The 16,529-nt window shown below is 39.1% G+C and overlaps 1 protein-coding gene across 2 annotated transcripts in view; it reads left to right on the plus strand.

Annotated features, from left to right (window-relative positions):
• The window catches only part of CPE (carboxypeptidase E), a 108,837-nt gene extending 92,924 nt beyond the window's left edge, over nt 1-15,913 (plus strand). For both annotated transcript variants that reach the window (XM_045078286.1, XM_004779541.3), the window contains exons 6-9: nt 5,802-5,941; nt 10,442-10,541; nt 13,362-13,480; nt 15,105-15,913. In XM_045078286.1, the coding sequence (XP_044934221.1) occupies nt 5,802-5,941; nt 10,442-10,541; nt 13,362-13,480; nt 15,105-15,203 (458 nt within the window). In that variant the 3' untranslated portion in view covers nt 15,204-15,913. The remainder of the gene's footprint in view (nt 1-5,801; nt 5,942-10,441; nt 10,542-13,361; nt 13,481-15,104) is intronic.
• Nucleotides 15,914-16,529: the final 616 nt, after the last annotated feature.

The following is a 16,529-nucleotide window of genomic DNA, read 5'->3' on the forward strand; positions in this document are numbered from 1 at the left end:
CATTCCAGTGTCTTCCTTTTGTGTGTCTTTTGTGTTTCTTTTTTCCCCCAATGCATTTTATTAAAGAGATTAACCTCTCCCCATTGAGTATTCCCTGTTTCCTTGTCAAATATTAGTAAACTGAATGTGCCAGAATTTATTTCTGGGCTCTTGATTCTGGACTTTTGATCTATGTGTCTGTTTTTATGCCAGTATCATACCATTTTGATTATTTTATCTTTGTAGTATAGACTGAAGTCAGAAAGTGTAATGTCTCCATGTTTATTCTTATTTCTCAAGATACTTTGGTTCTTTGGTGTCTTTTGTGGTTCCATATAAATTATAGGATTTCTTTTCTATATATAAAGAATGCCTTTGGAATTTTGATAGGGATTACATTGAATCTGTAGATTACATTGCATCGATAGAATCTGTACCTTGAATCTGTGTTTTGAGTCGTATGGGCATTTTGGTAATATTAATTCTGACCTATGTACACAGGATATTTTTTCACTTACTTGTGTCTTCTTCAGTTTCTTTCATCAGTGTTTTACAGTGTTCAGTTTAGAGATCTTTTACCTCCTTGGTTAAATTTATTCCTGAGTATTTTATTGTTTTTGATACTGTTGTAAATCGGATGGTTTTCTTTGTTTGTTTTTTGGATAGTTCATTGTTAGTTATAGAAATGCAACTGATTTTTGTATTTTGGTTTTCAGCCTGCAACTTTAATGAATTCATTTATTAGTTCCAAGAGTTTTTTGGTGCATTCTTTAGGACTGTCTATATATAAGGTCATATCATCTGCAAACAGTTTTACTTCATTTTTTTCCAATTTGGATGTCTTACTTCTTTTTCTTGCCTGATTGCTTTGACTAGGACTTCTGATACTATGTTGAATAGGAATGGTGAGAGTGGGCACCATTTTCTTGTTCCTGATCTTGGAGAAAAAGCTTTCAGCCTTTCACCATCAAGTAGGATGTTAGCTGTGAACTTGTCATATATAGCCTTTATTACGTTGTGTTACATTTCTTTTACATCCAATTTGTTGAGTTCTAATCATGAAAAGAATCTGAATTTTGTCAAAATCTCTTTATGCAGCTTTTGAGATTATCATTATATTTATGTTTCATTCTATCAATGTGGTGTTTCTCATTTGTTGATTTGCTTATGTTGAACCATCATTATGCCCTAAATATACATTTTACATGATCATTCTGTATGATCCTTTCAATGTGCTGTTGAATACAGTTTGCTAGTATTTTATTGAGAATTTTTGCAACTATATTCATCAGGAATATTGGCCTGTAGTTTTCTTTTTTGTAATGTCCTTTTCTGGCTTTGGTATCAGGGTGATGCTGGCCTGTAAAATGAGTTTGGGAGTGTTTCCTTCTCTTCAATTTTTAGGAAGAGTTTTAGAAGGATTGGTGTTAATTCTTCTTTAAATGTTTGGTAGAATTCACCAGTGAAACCATATTGTTTTGGGCTTTTCTTTTTTGGGAAGTTTTTGATTGCTGGTTCAGTTTTCTTACTAGTAACTGATCTGTTTCAGATTTTCCATTTCTTCATAATTTATAATTCAGTCTTGGTGGGCTGTATGTCTCTAGAAATTTATCTGTTTCTTCTAGGTTATCCAGCTGTTTTTCTATAATCATTTATAGTAGTCTCTTAGGATCCTTTGTATTTCTGTCATATCAGTTGTAGTAATGTCTCCTCTTCCATTTCTGATTATTTTTTGAGTTTTCACTCTCTTAATTCTTACTCTAGTTAAATGTTTGTGAGCTTTGCTTACCTTAAAAAAAAAAAACAAAAAAACCAGCTGTTAGATTTGTTGATCTTTCCTTTTGTTTTTCTTGTCTGTATTTCATTTGTATCCGCTCTGATCTTTCTTATTTCCTTCTTTTTGCTAACTTTGGACTTAGTTTGTTCTTCTTTTTCTAGCTCTTTGATGTATCAAGTTAGATTGTTTATTCAAGATCTTTCTTTTTTCTTAATGCAGGCATTTATTATAATAAACTTTCCTTTTAGAGCTGCTTTTACTGCATCCTGTAAATTTTGTTATGCCGTGTTTCTATTTTTGTTTGTTTCATGATTTTGGTTTTCCTTTGATTTCCTTTTTTTAAAATTAATTAATTAATTAATTTTAAATTTTTTTTTTTATAAACATGTATTTTTATCCCCAGGGGTACAGGTCTGTGAATCGCCAGGTTTACACACTTCACAGCACTCACCCTTTGATTTCCTTTTTGACCCATTGGTTGTTCAGAGGTCTGTTGTTTTAATTTTCTACAGAATTGTGAATATATCCTGCATAATATTCCATGTGGGTTTGAGAAGAATGTGTAATTCTGCTGTTGGGTGGAATGTTCCATATATGTCTGTTAGGTACATTTGGTCTAACATATAGTTCAAGGGCAGTTTTTATTTATTGAGTTTTGACTGGATAATCTATCCATTGTTGAAACTAGGATAATTAAGTCTTCTATTATTATTGCATTGTTGTTTATTTTTCCCTTCAGGTCTGTTAGTATATTTGGCTTAATATATTTAGATGCTCCAGTGTTGAATGCATATATAATTTTTAAGAGTTATGTCCTTTGAGAAATTTACCCTTCTATCATTTTATAATGACTGTTTTTTGTCTCTTGTTAGAGCTTTTTGTCTAAAGTGTATTTGTCTGATAAAAGTATAGCTACCCCTACTCTTTTTAGGTTTCCTCTTGCATGGAATATCTTTTTCCATTCCTTCACTCTAAGCTTTCCTTGTCCTTGAAGATGATGTGAGGCTCTGAGGCTCTGGTAGGCACCATATAGTTCGATCCTTTTTTTTTTTTTTCTTTCCTGTTTTTAAATCTGTTCAGATACTCTATGTCTTAATGGAGAATTTAAACCATTAACATTTAAAAGACATATTAATACCATCTTATTGTTTTCTGTTTTCGTAGTTCCCTTGTTCCTTTCTTCCTCTCTTTCTGACCTTCTTTGTGAATTGATCATTTTCCTTAGTGATGTGCTTTAGTTCTTATACATTTGTCTTTTGTGAAGTATTAAGTTTTTGCTTTGTGGTTAGCATGAAACTTACATCCTATAGACATAACAGTCCATTTTAAGCTGACAATAATTTAATTTTGATCATTTACAAAAAGACATTTTATACCATGCCCCACCAATAATGTGTTTTTGATGTCACAGTTTACATTCTTTTATGTTATATATTCATTAATAAATTATTGTGGCTATAGTTATTTTTAATACTTCTGTCCTTTAATTTTCATACTAGAGTTAAGTGACTAAGACTACCATAACACAGTGTTAGAGTATTTTGGATTTAACTCTATACCTATTTTTACCAGTGTGTTGCATTTTTTTATATGTTTCCATGTTAAAAATTAGAATTATTTCATTTCAGCTTCAGGAACACTTTTCAGGGTGCCTGGGTGGCTCAGTGGGTTAAAGCCTCTGCCTTTGGCTCAGGTCATGATTCCAGGGTCCTGGGATCGAGCCCCGCATCAGGCTCTCTGCTCAGCAGGGAGCCTGCTTCCCTCTCTCTCTCTGCCTGCCTCTCTGCCTGCTTGTGATTTCTGTCTGTCAAGCAAATAAATAAAAATCTTAAAAAAAAAAAAAAAACAAAAAAACACTTCGCAGCATTTCTTGTAAGACAGTTCTAATGGTAATGAGATCCTTCAGCTTTTGTTTGAGAAAGTCTTTATTGCCTTATATCTGAAGGACAACTTTGCTGAGTAAAGTTTTCTTGGTTGGCAGTTTTTTTCTTTCACTTTGAATATATCATCCCACTCCCTCCCTGGCCTATGAGGTTACTACTGAGAAATCTCCTGATAGCCTCATGTGTGGGGGTGGGGGTGGTTCTTTTGTAAGTTATAAGCTCCCCCCACCCCCCCTGTTAGCTCCTTTTAAAATTATCTTTTTTGTCTTTGATTTTTTTGATTACTTTTTTCTAATACGTCCTGGAGAAGATCTTTTTGAATTGAAATTTTTGGGTGACCTTTGAACTTGGATGTCCAAATTTCTTCCTAAATTTAAGAGGTTCTCAGCCATTATTTCTTGATATTTACTTTCTGCCTCTTCTCTCTCTCTCTTCTTCTGGGACTTTAGTGATGTATAGATTGTTTTCTTAATGGTATCCCATAGTCATGTAGGCTTTCTTCACTCTTTTTCATTCCTTTTTCTTTGTTTTCCTATTACTGGGTAATTTCAGATGACCTGTTTCTGCCTCCTGATTTTTTTTTTTTTCTGCTTGATCCAGTCTGCTATTAATGCTTCCTACTGCATTTTACCCCTTTTAATTCTTTGTAATTGTTGTTATTGTTATTTTAGCTCTTGAACTTCTGTTTGGTTCTTGTTATGATTTCTATCTTTCTGTTAAACTTCTCATTTTGCTCATATGTAATTTCCCTGATTTCGTGAATTGTGTTTTTTATTGTAGGTCATTGAGCTTCCTTAAACAACTATTTCAAATTTTTTACTAGGAAAGTCATAGATCTCCATTTCTTCAGGTTTGGTTACTGGAAAATGATTGTGTTCCTTTGGTGGTGTCATGTTTCCTTGATTTTTCATGTTCCTTGAAGGTTTCTGTTGCCTCCTTCCCATCTGAAGAAGGAGCCACCTCCTTTCTTTACCGGCTGGCTTTGGTAGAATGATAACTTCTCTTAGTCCTGTTAGGAATTCCAAGGCTTTCCCAGACCTTTTCTATGATATGCCTCCTCCTTACTTTAAGGGGAATATTCTTAAAATTGTATGCCTTCTTTTGATCCTGCAAAGTCAGGCCAATTGCTGATAGCCTCCTCTTTGCTTTCCCTAGGGCAGTGCTAAATGCTCAAATTTGTGTCCTTTCTCTCAGCCATGCAGTGTTGGGCCAGCTTTCTGTGAGTGCTCATCAGTCATCTGCAAAGACTCACTGTTGCTACCATCAGTGGCATGCAGGGGGAGCTTGCTACAGGGCGGGGTGTGTGGATGGGGTGTGTAGAACCTTAGGGGTGCCTGTGGGCCAGTTGAGGGGTCTGCTGGCAAGGTGTCCCCAGTGGCTCATGGGTAGGCTTTCTGATGGATTCTCTGACAAGGTTAGTAAGATCCACATTCCTTTGATACATTTTGAAAGTCTTGCCTACTGTTCTCCTAGCCATTCCCTGCCCCCAGTCATATAGCATACTTAAGTTTTCTGGATGGGGTGAGAAAGAAGCTGTGTCCAGTAAACTCACTCACATGTTCCCACTTTGCCTCCTGAGAGAAATCATGGACCAAAAAGATCTCTGTTGTCACTGAGCTGTACCACCTTAGGGAAGGGGTGATGCAAGGAAGGCAAAACCATTACTCTTACTTTCTTAAGTGCATCTGGTCTCTGATTTTTTTCTTCCAATGGTGTGCTGGAATTTTTGCTCTGGACTCCTGGCTTTCCACAAAGGCGCTCTGTCCCATGCGTGATTGTCAAAATTGGGTCTTTTTCGAGGAAGATGGTAGAAAACTCCTCTTCTGTCATTTTGATGCCATTGTTCCCAATTATCTTCTTTGAAGACAATTCCAGCAACGCGGAACACTGTTGATGCCTGCTTTAGCACCCAGCAGCCGCAATGCATTCAGCTAAGTGATTGCTTAAGAACCCAAGAGAATTTCTGCTCTAAAGCAATAACAGCCTCCCAGTTCTGTTGTTATGTCCCTTATGGTAGGTGATTTTCCTTGTGGTTTCCCACAGACTACTTAAAATGCAGCGGTTGGTGTATTTTTTGCTTGGCTCCCAATTCAGCAGAACGGTTTGTGTAGGGTTTTCGTCTCCACATGTAAATTCTGACTTTCCATTTGGTACCTTGGCAGGAATGCAAGACTTCAATTACCTCAGCAGCAACTGTTTCGAGATCACCGTGGAGCTTAGCTGTGAAAAGTTTCCACCTGAAGACACTCTGAAGAGCTACTGGGAGGATAACAAAAACTCCCTTGTTAGCTACCTCGAGCAGGTAAACACTGTCTCCAGCATAAAATGGGAGATCTAAGAGCATTTAATCCAGGCATACTGAGCCCATCTCAAGAGTCAGGGGAGTCCATCTGACTCAGAATGAGGCTGCTACATTTGGAAAACATGTCAACAGTGGTCCAAACAGGCTTTCATTTGTCATAGGTTTTGTGCCTCATGATATTCACTGAGAACCGACTAAACTGAGATTTGTGGTAAAGTGAGGTGACACCCTGTGTTCATTCATATTGCTCTAAGCCAGGCAGTCTTAGGACCCTCCTCCACCCTGATTGTCTTGGGCCTGTCAGGCATCCCAGACAGGATCAGGACAAGGGTGAGGTAAGTGAAGCATCGAGGATCCAAAACCGAGGGAGGCACTTACTCTCAGGGGCATGCAGGTATAGGATCTGTACCCGAGTGTGAGTGCCTTCTTAATTTCTGTGCCCTAACGTGCCCCACTTGTTTCACCCTCGACTCAGCAGTATCTGAGGTAATCATAATAACTATAGCTTACCTTTCCTGGGCATTTACTGTTTCCCAGGCATTGTTCTGAATGCCTTACATGTGATCATAAACACATTTAATCTTCACAACAACCTCATAAGGGAAGTTGTATCTTCATCATCATCATCATCATCCCTGAATTAAAAATGAGGGATCAGAGACACAGACAAGTCAAACAGCTTGCCTGAAGTCACTCAGGCACAGTTTAAATCCAGGCTGTGTCCTTCCAGAATCACCATGCCATATTGCCTCTGATGACACAGTCCCATATCTGTTCTAGAGAAGCACTTAATGGAGCCATTCCAGTACGGTCTATACAGAATTTTGAGGGGAATCTCACTGCCTGAGGGAGTAAGATACCTTACCTACTGATACCCTGCCAACCCCACACTTCTATACTATGTGGACATGGGCTCTGGGGGCCTCGGTGGGGAAGAAGACCCAAAGACTCTGATCCTTGCCTGCAGTGCCTTGATGGTCTTCAAACTCCATTCTGTATGTGGCTATTTACACCCAAAGCTAGGTAGAGTGATGTCAGTTTCACATGCCAGCAGATGGTCCAGACTAATTTAAAAACTAATTTGATATGAACAAATTATGTTAAATAAACATGAAGCTATTTGCATATATATGTGGACAACATGTACGTAGGAAACTGATGCATTTAAAAAGATGTAAAATCAGCTTAAGTGTTCTTTTACACGTGTCAGATATCCATAGAATACCTCACTAAAAGTGATTCTCATGGAATTGATGCGCTAATTACAAAGATTAAAAATTACTCATGACACAGGATGTTTTCAATCAGTGGAATCCTCTGCATGTTAATATAAAAAAGGCATTTTCAACAGCAAAAGGTAAAAATAATTAGCCATTTTGACCCTAGAACAACCTTGATAAGAACCCCTGAATAGTTTCTCCTTCGAGGAGAGCTGTAATTATATTTTTGGGGTAGAGAAAAGGTAAGACGGGGCTATTTGGTGTGTCCTCCTCCTCTTAGATGTCAAATAATGCCTACTTAACGCAGTGCTTTTCATTCTATTTACATAGTTCTTTCCACAAAAATTTATTCAGCTACTCTAGTGTCTTAGGCATGCTGTGAAGTGCTGGGGATAGAAGTCTGATTATCAGTGAGTTCAGAAATGTCAGAACTGAATCACGTGAGAGCATGATAACTGCTCAAATAAAGGTCAGTTACAAAGAGCCATGGCAGCGCGCTGGGTCCATAACCTGGTCCTGCTCATCAGTTAAAACAACAGGTTCAGCTGCTGCTTGAGCCTTAGTTCTTAAGAAAAAATTCTAGACAGAACAAACCCCACAAATATGTACCATCAGGAAAGAGAAGAATATGTGTTATATTTATGGTGGTAAGTAGGCATGTATCAACTCATCAATTTATATAGACATAAGCTGGAAAGAAGAGGGAACAGGTCATACCATCCTGTTTTATGCCACTTGGAATCAGAATTTGATTTGTCCAAAGACCCATAGGATCCACCGTGATAGTAACCTCAATGTTATGGTACGAGCTGTGGAGAGGCGGTGACAGTGATATTTACAATGGGCTCCTCCAGCTTGCTTCATAGAACACTGAGTTTAGGGTATCAACGGCTGATGACAGGTCAGTGAAGACTGCCAGAAGTTCTGTGTTGAAATTATTTTATTGATGATGGGACAGAGTACAGTGGGGTATAGTAACTGAACACCTGGACCTAAAGTCTAAGTGTGGACTAGTTTAGAATTCATGGAAAATAGGTGATTAGGAGGTCTAATTCTGTAATTGGTTGAAAAGAAATCTCTTGCAGGGCTTTAAAGGGATGTTTGCAGGAGCTGGAATTGCAAAGTTAATTAGGATAAATAGTTTGCTGTGGTGGAGAGCCTCTCACTCAGTAGCTTTGCCACGGTCTAGTTCTCAGAATTCCCAAAGAAATTCTCAAAGAATGCTTCGTGGGCACTGGCATCAGAATCACCTAGGTTCTTGTTAAAAATGAGTTTCCTTTCCCATCAGTGAACCCCACTGCTTGCATGGTAGGATCCCAGAGTAAGTCCATTTCAGCAAGCTCTTTGGGGGAGGGCTTAAAGGTTACTGGTATGAACAGTTCTGGTGACAATGGAGAATCTCTGGATTTTTTTTTTTTTTTTTTTTCCAGGCTTGGTTGGTTGAGGTCCTGGAATCTGAGGAGAGAGCATTATAGGAGGGACAATGGTAGTAAATAGTTTCTTCAGGCATGAGTGAAATTTGAACTTCTGTGATTTCCTTTGCAAAAGCCATAAAATGACAGCATTTTCTGATCTGCATTCATGTGGAGTTGTGAAAGTCTGTAACACTTTCACTGAGATTTATTACTACTGTGTAATTTTTCAGAGAAATTTCCTTCAAAATTGTCGTATCAGAGATAGATATCTACTTATTTCACTATTTTTTTTTAAAGACTTTATTTATTTATTTGACAGAGAGAGATCACAAGTAGGCAGAGAGAGAGGGAGAAGTCGGCTCCCTGCTGAGCAGAGAGCCCGATGTGGGGCTTGATCCCAAAACCCTGAGATCATGACCTGAGCTGAAGGCAGAGGCTTTAACCCACTGAGCCACCCAGGCGCCCCTATTTCACTATTTCTTAAATGGCATACTCTAAGTCTTGGGTTGCAGAGGCAGAAAAAAAGTAAAGTCATGAATATTAACTGGGTATATTTTTGCCCAATGCAGGCGAACTATATATGTTTTTGAAGTGATTGTTTGACTTATTTTTGAATGGTAAGGAAATTTAAAACTTTCATCTCTCTAAGGTTTATAATATTGACAATATCCAGATTATGGTGCCTCAATGAGCATAAAGTACATGTGGGTAAATAATGGTTTGTTTGCAAGCTTTCTAAATTTCTTTGAAGAGCCCTCATATTAAGAAATTTAAGGTTTGCATTTTTTTCTATGTGTATCGCTCTTCCTTTTCTCTAAAATTTTTCTGATCCCCAAAGTGCCTTTAGAGGAAGGAAGTACATGTTATTTTTGTAGAGTTGTAGAGATTCTGTATCTTTAAAACTAATAGCAAATGCAAAAAGATTTGCTGATTGATAATCCAGGACATCTGTTTGATAAAACATTGTACTGCTGCCAGATTTATTCTCTGATGACAAAGGCAGGCCTGAGACTTATTCTACCTTCTGTGGGAAATATTCCAGTGTCCTCAGTAGCAAAAGCAAATTCACTTTCTAGGGCTAGATGGAGTGAGGAGCGAGCTGAGCCTTTGGGAATCTGGGCAACTTCTGTTAATTAATTAAGCTTAGTGTATCACCCTTTGGTGTTTCCAGAAGCAGCACTTTCTCGGGGACCTGAAGTGACTCTCTCTTACTTGAAACATACTGACTTAGTTGAATTCTGTTTAAAAATGAAGGAAAAAGCTGCTTTTGTAGTTTGCACTGTAGTTGTCGACTGTGGCTTAATGGAGGGGCGTTATTCTTCCGTTTCCTTTCTAAACCCAGTCATCAGTTTTAAAGTCCACAGATCTTTCAGGTCACTTATTTTCAGCCAAAAGAATATTGTTAATGGGTTCACTACAAGAGTAATCACAATCTATCTTTTTCCTCAACATGAACAAGTGCTAAAAAGGCTGTAATGTAATTCTTGCTAGCTGGCGGGGGCCATACCCCTATACACAGGTGACCCAGTGTAAGAGGGAGAAAGTCATGAAATCTGCCAACGACCAGAACTGCTTAGGACAGACTTTTGTTTTATTTTGGTGGTTTGGAAGTTACTTCATTGTCTTTATCTGACAGAATAAGATGTCAGTTTTCAGGGGATTACTTCTCATTTGTCCACTTGAGAAAGAACAGTGTAGAGGATGTTTAAAAAAAAAAAAATTGAGCAGCCTTTTGAGCATATTTTGATCCTTAAATACTGAGGATCTACAGTCTTTTGCTCGAAAAGAAGGAGATTCTTGGCATGAAACGTGTTCTTAGAGCATTTTAAATTTGATTTTTTTTTGCTTGTTCTTGATCTTCACAGATACACCGAGGAGTTAAAGGTTTTGTCCGAGACCTTCAAGGGAACCCGATTGCCAACGCCACTATCTCCGTGGAGGGAATTGACCATGATGTTACATCCGGTGGGTGTTCTCTGCCATGATCTGGAGGCTCTAGTGTAACACACAGAGCGTGATTACTTGTTATCCTAGTTACAGTTCCTACCTTGTTCTAAACAAAACAATCGAATGACTAGTGTCTCTTTACCTCCGCCCTCTGCCCGCTTTGATAAGTTACATTTCCTTTGTGGGAGCACAGTCAGTCAGTTACTAGGACGGTTGCTGGCTTAGAACTTGGCATGCAGCAGGTGGCGCCCTTTCCTCGCTGTCTTGGCCTGGAGCTGCCCCTGGGAAGCCTCCACTGGAGAGTCTGTGTAGCTCTTGAGGCAAAGGCAAATGAACTGGCTGGAGCTGAAGTATCAGCGCCTTTCTGATGCCTCTGAGGTGCTGACAGGCTGTTAATTGGAGGACCTCGGGAGAGAGTGGGAAGGATAGGAAAGAACAATGCCAGTGTATCAGGACGTGTCTAGGATTTCTCTCCTGTTTTCTTCATTTAATCTGTACAAAAAATCCAGACTTTCTCAGGGTTAAACCAGGTGTGAACAGCGTGGAGGTGGATATTAGTTATTTCTGAGTTCAAAGCCCCATTTCCGTTTTCCCTGTTTGGGGACGAGGATATATTTTCCTGGCAAACCTGCCTGCCCCTGTTAATCAACATTTATGCAGCTCGTTCTAGTTTACCTGTCATTTGTTGGGGCCTTTTCAACAACAACAATATGTTTTTAGGGAGGAACTATTGGCATGTTTTTATACCTTATAATTAATGAGCATTTACCTTATTTCCCAAATCACTCTATACCATAACCTCTTTCTTGACCTCCTCATTTATGACTTGGGTATCTAAAAAAATCCTTAACATTTGCCTATCTAAAGCTCCATTTATTTATCTGTTCAACAAATATTTATCAACACCCCCCTAAGTGCCAGCACATCTTGCCAACCACTATACTAGAATTTGTGCCAAGACATTGCCCACTTAGCCCTCGGGGGAGCTTGGAGAAGGCACCCAGGCATCCATCATCTCTGGCCAAAGGGAGCCTCTTCTGTCTGTTACCCTGAGTGCCAGAGAGATACGATTTTCTCTGCATTCCATGACTCAGGCATTTTATGGAACTCTAACATGGGAAATACACACAGGCAGGAAGGCATGAAATCTGAGGAGACGCTCCGTCTTTTTGAAGGCAGGGTAGGAAGGGGGAATGGAGCCCAAGGTAGTGAAAGAATGAAATGAATTGTCCTGGAAACCCAGAAGGGTTTCAAGAAGGAGGGAGTGATTGGGAGTGCCAAGAAAGATGACCCTTGTGAATGAACCAGCAGGGAGGATCCCGACAGAATCTGTTTCCGTGGGACAGTGGGAGCCTCCTTGGAGGGTCTAAGAGAGAACAGGAGAGACATTAGAGATAGAGAGTACTGACAGATCTCTTCAGACAAAAGCAAGGCGTGATCAGTGACGCCCCAGTTGAAAGGAGATGTGGGAGTCAGAGGAAGATTGGAAGAGATGGTCACAGGGGCTTTTCTTTTTCTGGTTTTATTTTCACAGTGAAATAAGATGGAAAGCATCAACTGAGAGGGAGGATGAAGAGGATATGTCAGGGGTGTTAGGAAGAAGCAGAAAGTGTGAAATGTCTGCTAAGTCCTTGCTACTCAAAGTGTGGCCCTGACCGGCCCCTGAAGTCAGCACAGTCTTGGAGCTGGTTAGGAATGCAGAATCTCAGGCCTCACCCCAGGGCTAGTGAATTAGAATTTGCACTTGACCAGTTTCCTAGGTGATTGATCTTCACTGGTCTAGGAAGATGAGAGTGTGGAAGGACCAGGGAAGAAGGGACGAGAAGGGATACAGAGTGGTTCTGTGCCCTCGGTTATGTCGGTGTATATGCGTCAGAGACCGAGGAGCATGGTGTTGTGTTTCCTCCAGCTCCATGGGAGCAGGTGCAGCTCTGGAAATGAGCCAGGGCTGGTGGCTTGTCAGGCATGGATAACCAAGAGGGAAAAGCAGGTGATGGGTTGAAGGCACATGTGTGAGACTGATGATGTAGGAGTGGCCAGGGATCCTAACGAGATGAGGAGGGAGCTGTGGACATGTAGGGTGAGAAAGAGTATGACCCCTGCCTTTGCTTAAGAATTCTCCAGGGGGGGGAAAAAAAAAAAAGAATTCTCCAGGGAACTTGTTGAAAATGAGGTCCCTCCACACCAGCACTCTAGACCAACATATTCTGAATCTTCAGAAATAGAAATTTCTAGCAAGTGCCTGGTTTTGGATGAGGCTGTCTTGGGTCACACTTTGTGACACACTGATTAGCTTCAGTCCATCAGGAGATCACGGCAAGATGCTTGGCCAGACTCGAAACACAGCACCAGATGCTCTGATTCCAGGATTGGGGGCTTTATTTATCTTTTTGAACTGTGTCACTCCTGACATGATTATGAGAATCCATTGTCTTCGAAGATTTATTGAAAATTTGACATTAATATCTGTAAAATTGTCATTAGAAATTACTTCCTCTAGGGGCACCTGGATAACTCAGTCAGTTAAGCATCTGCCTTCAGCTCAGGTCATGATTTCCACATGGGGCGCCCTGCTCAGTGGGGAGTCTGCTTTTCCCTCCAGCCCTTCCCCTTGCTTGTTCTCTTGCTTGCTCTGTCTCTTTCAAATGAATAAGTAAAAAATATTAAAAAAAAAAGTATGTATTTCTCTAAGAGAGTGTAACATTCATTTCAATGGCATTTTATCAAATTCTGTAAACATGTATTTTAAAAACAGGGAATCAGAGAAGTTGAACTGAGGTATAGTGGGTATTCCTAAAATGGCATAATTATGTGAGTGGATATTTTGTTTCCCTACAGCGAAGGATGGTGATTACTGGAGATTGCTTGTTCCTGGGAACTATAAACTCACAGCCTCTGCTCCGGGGTATCTGGCAATAACAAAGAAAGTAGCAGTTCCTTATAGCCCTGCTGTTGGGGTAAGAGATTGTAATGGCTAAGATTTATTGAGCTCTCCGTGTGTGTCACACATATTCAAATGATGTATGTTTAGTCTTCATAATGACCCTGTGAGGTACGTACCACTATTAACCTCCATTTAACAGATGAGAAAATCGTGGCCAAGCAAAGGCAGGTGACCAAGGGCTCCTTGCTTGATTTTATGCTACTTAGTGCAAAGCTCCCTTATTATTTCTCAGTTTTTTTGAAGACCTCCACAAGAAAATCAAATGCAACTTAACAAAATCAAACTTTTTATTTGACGCATTGATGTCCATCTAAAATCTCATTTTAGAAATTTAGAAAATGAGATTTCTGTTCGATTTATCTTTTTATTTCTAGAATCCAGTATAATACTCAGTAAGCATTTGGAAAAAATAATTATGTCTGTCAGGTGATCTTAGGCATTAACCAAATATGTAATAAGTATGTATTATGAGAGAGACCCTCTGCTAAAAGCTATCAAAAAGTACATCTTATTTAAGTTGGTGTTACTTATTTTGCTGGGAAGGTGGTGGTGGTGAGACCAGAATTCCTCTTGGCAGGGTTCTAGGGCATTCTGCAATCTTTGCATTACATTTTTGCAACCAGGGAATGGCTGGCAGGATTTCCAATTGAAAGGTTTACTTAAGAGGAGTTTATTGCATTTTTGTGCATACAGCCAAAGTTTGGACTATAAGTACTTGGCTTCACAAATAGAATATCTTAGTTGTTACCTGGTGCTTTGGTTTTCATTGCGTGTCTATGTACATTAGGCTGTATATGTATTAAAATCAAGAGATAATTTTGGGCAAGTGAAACCTGGGAAAAAGTAGCCCCAGAAACAGATTGTTAAATGTTCAGTTATGTGGATCTTAGCCTTTCTGGCCAGTGTTGCTTGAAGAAGGTAGTGAGTGTTATATTCCTAAATAACCAGGGACTTAGTGGCCAGATCAAGGAACCTTACTTCTATTTGCAATGAAAGCAGGGGTATCTAGAGGGACTGAGGAGGACTGAGGTTGGGAAGTACAGGTTTTGAATAGCCTTTTATGCTGAAGTCTGTGGATTTTCATAGACCTGCTGAGAACTTGCAGTTTGCACAGAGTTGAGTTCCTGCGCCACTGGCCTCTCTGGTGGTTTGGAGATGTGTATGTCTCTGTCAGTTTCCTTAGCAGATTCAAGATTCTGGAAAGCAGTACCTATGGTTTGGGACACCAGGACACTGAACTACATTCTGCCATCTTTCCCCAGTTCTTAGGAGAAAATTCAAGGTTTAGGGACGTTCAGTGAATACTCAAAGGGAAAAAATTAATTATAAATTACATCTTCTTATTCAGGTTAAAGATTGCCTTTAAATAAGCGGCTTTTGAATAATCTGCTTTTAAATAATCCTACAAGACTGTAAGATCAAAGCACATTTCAAACATAATGGCTTTTGATTGTTTTTTTTTTCCCCTTTCTGAAAGTATCTTGTTTATCACAAGAGATTTGTAGGATATACTTTAATTTAGGTGGCTATCCTGAGCTTATTCTATAAGCTCTAGAACTGTGCTCATTTTTAAAACTTCAGCTTTTAAAAATACACATGCAGTTTGGTAACAATATATTCTTGATTTCCTCTTTTAGGTTGATTTTGAACTGGAGTCATTTTCTCAAAGGAAAGAAGAGGAGAAGGAAGAATTGATGGAATGGTGGAAAATGATGTCAGAAACTTTAAATTTTTAAAAGAGGCTTCTAACTAGCTGCTTTTAATCATTATCTCTACAATATAGTATGATGTAACGTGACCATTTTCTTTTAGATTTTGTGCAGTATTTAACACTGATTTATTTTGTAATCATTTCAGTATTAATAGACACTACTTAAACTAAATAACTAGACTTTTAGGTGAAAATATAAGAACTTGATCTGTTTCTTCTCATATAGCATTCATTTTCCTACATATATTACAAGGAGGACTGTAGCAAATGTTTACGCGATCTTGCTATTTTAGACTTAAATGCAATATTCCATGTGTTATTTACGATACGGAAACTTTCTGAGTAACTCTAGCTTTTCAAAATTAATGAAGTGCTTTCATTGTCATTGGCGACGATGCCACATAGTGAATGCCGCTGAAAAGGTCAAGGGCTACAGCATGGAGTGGTGGGCACTATACCACACGATTTCAGTAGTTCAGTATAAATTGTCATTCGTCTCGTGCCGACTAGCTATATAAACATGATCATGTTAATGCATTTTTTGGATGGGAAGGAAATGCAAATGTTTAGGAAGAGATCTCATGAGAATGGAAATCGACTTCTTGCTTGTACATATGGGAAGCTATACTGTTATATTATTCAGCCTGTTAACGCCACTTAAAAGCTTAAGGGTTTTCTCTTGGTTGTTGATTGGTCTAGAATTGCATTCTGAATGAATAAAGGTAAAAAAAAATATCCCCACGGTCTTTATTTTATTTTAGTTCTCTATGATTTTTAGTGTAGAGTTTTGGTCTTGGGATGAAAAGTCTTTTTTCTGTAATGGTTCCTTACTTGCTAATCCTCGCCATTTTAAAATTAATTCATTAAATAAGATGGCATTTATTTATTTGAGAGAGAGAGAGAGAGCAGGAGAGCAAAAACATGCATGAGCTGGGGGAGCAGCAGGGGAGAGGGAGAGGGAGAAGCAGACTCCTCGCTGAGCAGGGAGCCCAACACAGGGCTTGAGTCCCAGACCATGAGATCACAATGTGAGCTAAAGTTAGCTGCTTAACTGACTGAACAAGCCAGGCACCCCTATCTTTATTACCATTTAAAAATTTATCCAGTGGCTGCTGTTTGCCAAGCACAGAGCAGACCCTGTGCGTGTTGGTGGACAGAAGTTTCTGACTCCATGGATCTTATGAATCAGCTTTGGACACAGATTTTAAATAAATGTACACAGAAATGAGTATGTAACTGTCTCTCATGATGAGTAAGATGGCAGGAAAGAATAAGGTGTTCAGAAAAAGAGAATGACCGAGAAACTTCAATTAGACTGGCTGAGGGGACTCAGAAATAGCCTCTTGATGCA

Source organism: Mustela putorius, unplaced genomic scaffold (assembly GCF_011764305.1).
Source record: "Mustela putorius furo isolate JIRA1106 unplaced genomic scaffold, ASM1176430v1.1 tig00000242_pilon_pilon_pilon, whole genome shotgun sequence".
NCBI classification, from domain to species: Eukaryota; Metazoa; Chordata; class Mammalia; order Carnivora; family Mustelidae; genus Mustela; species Mustela putorius.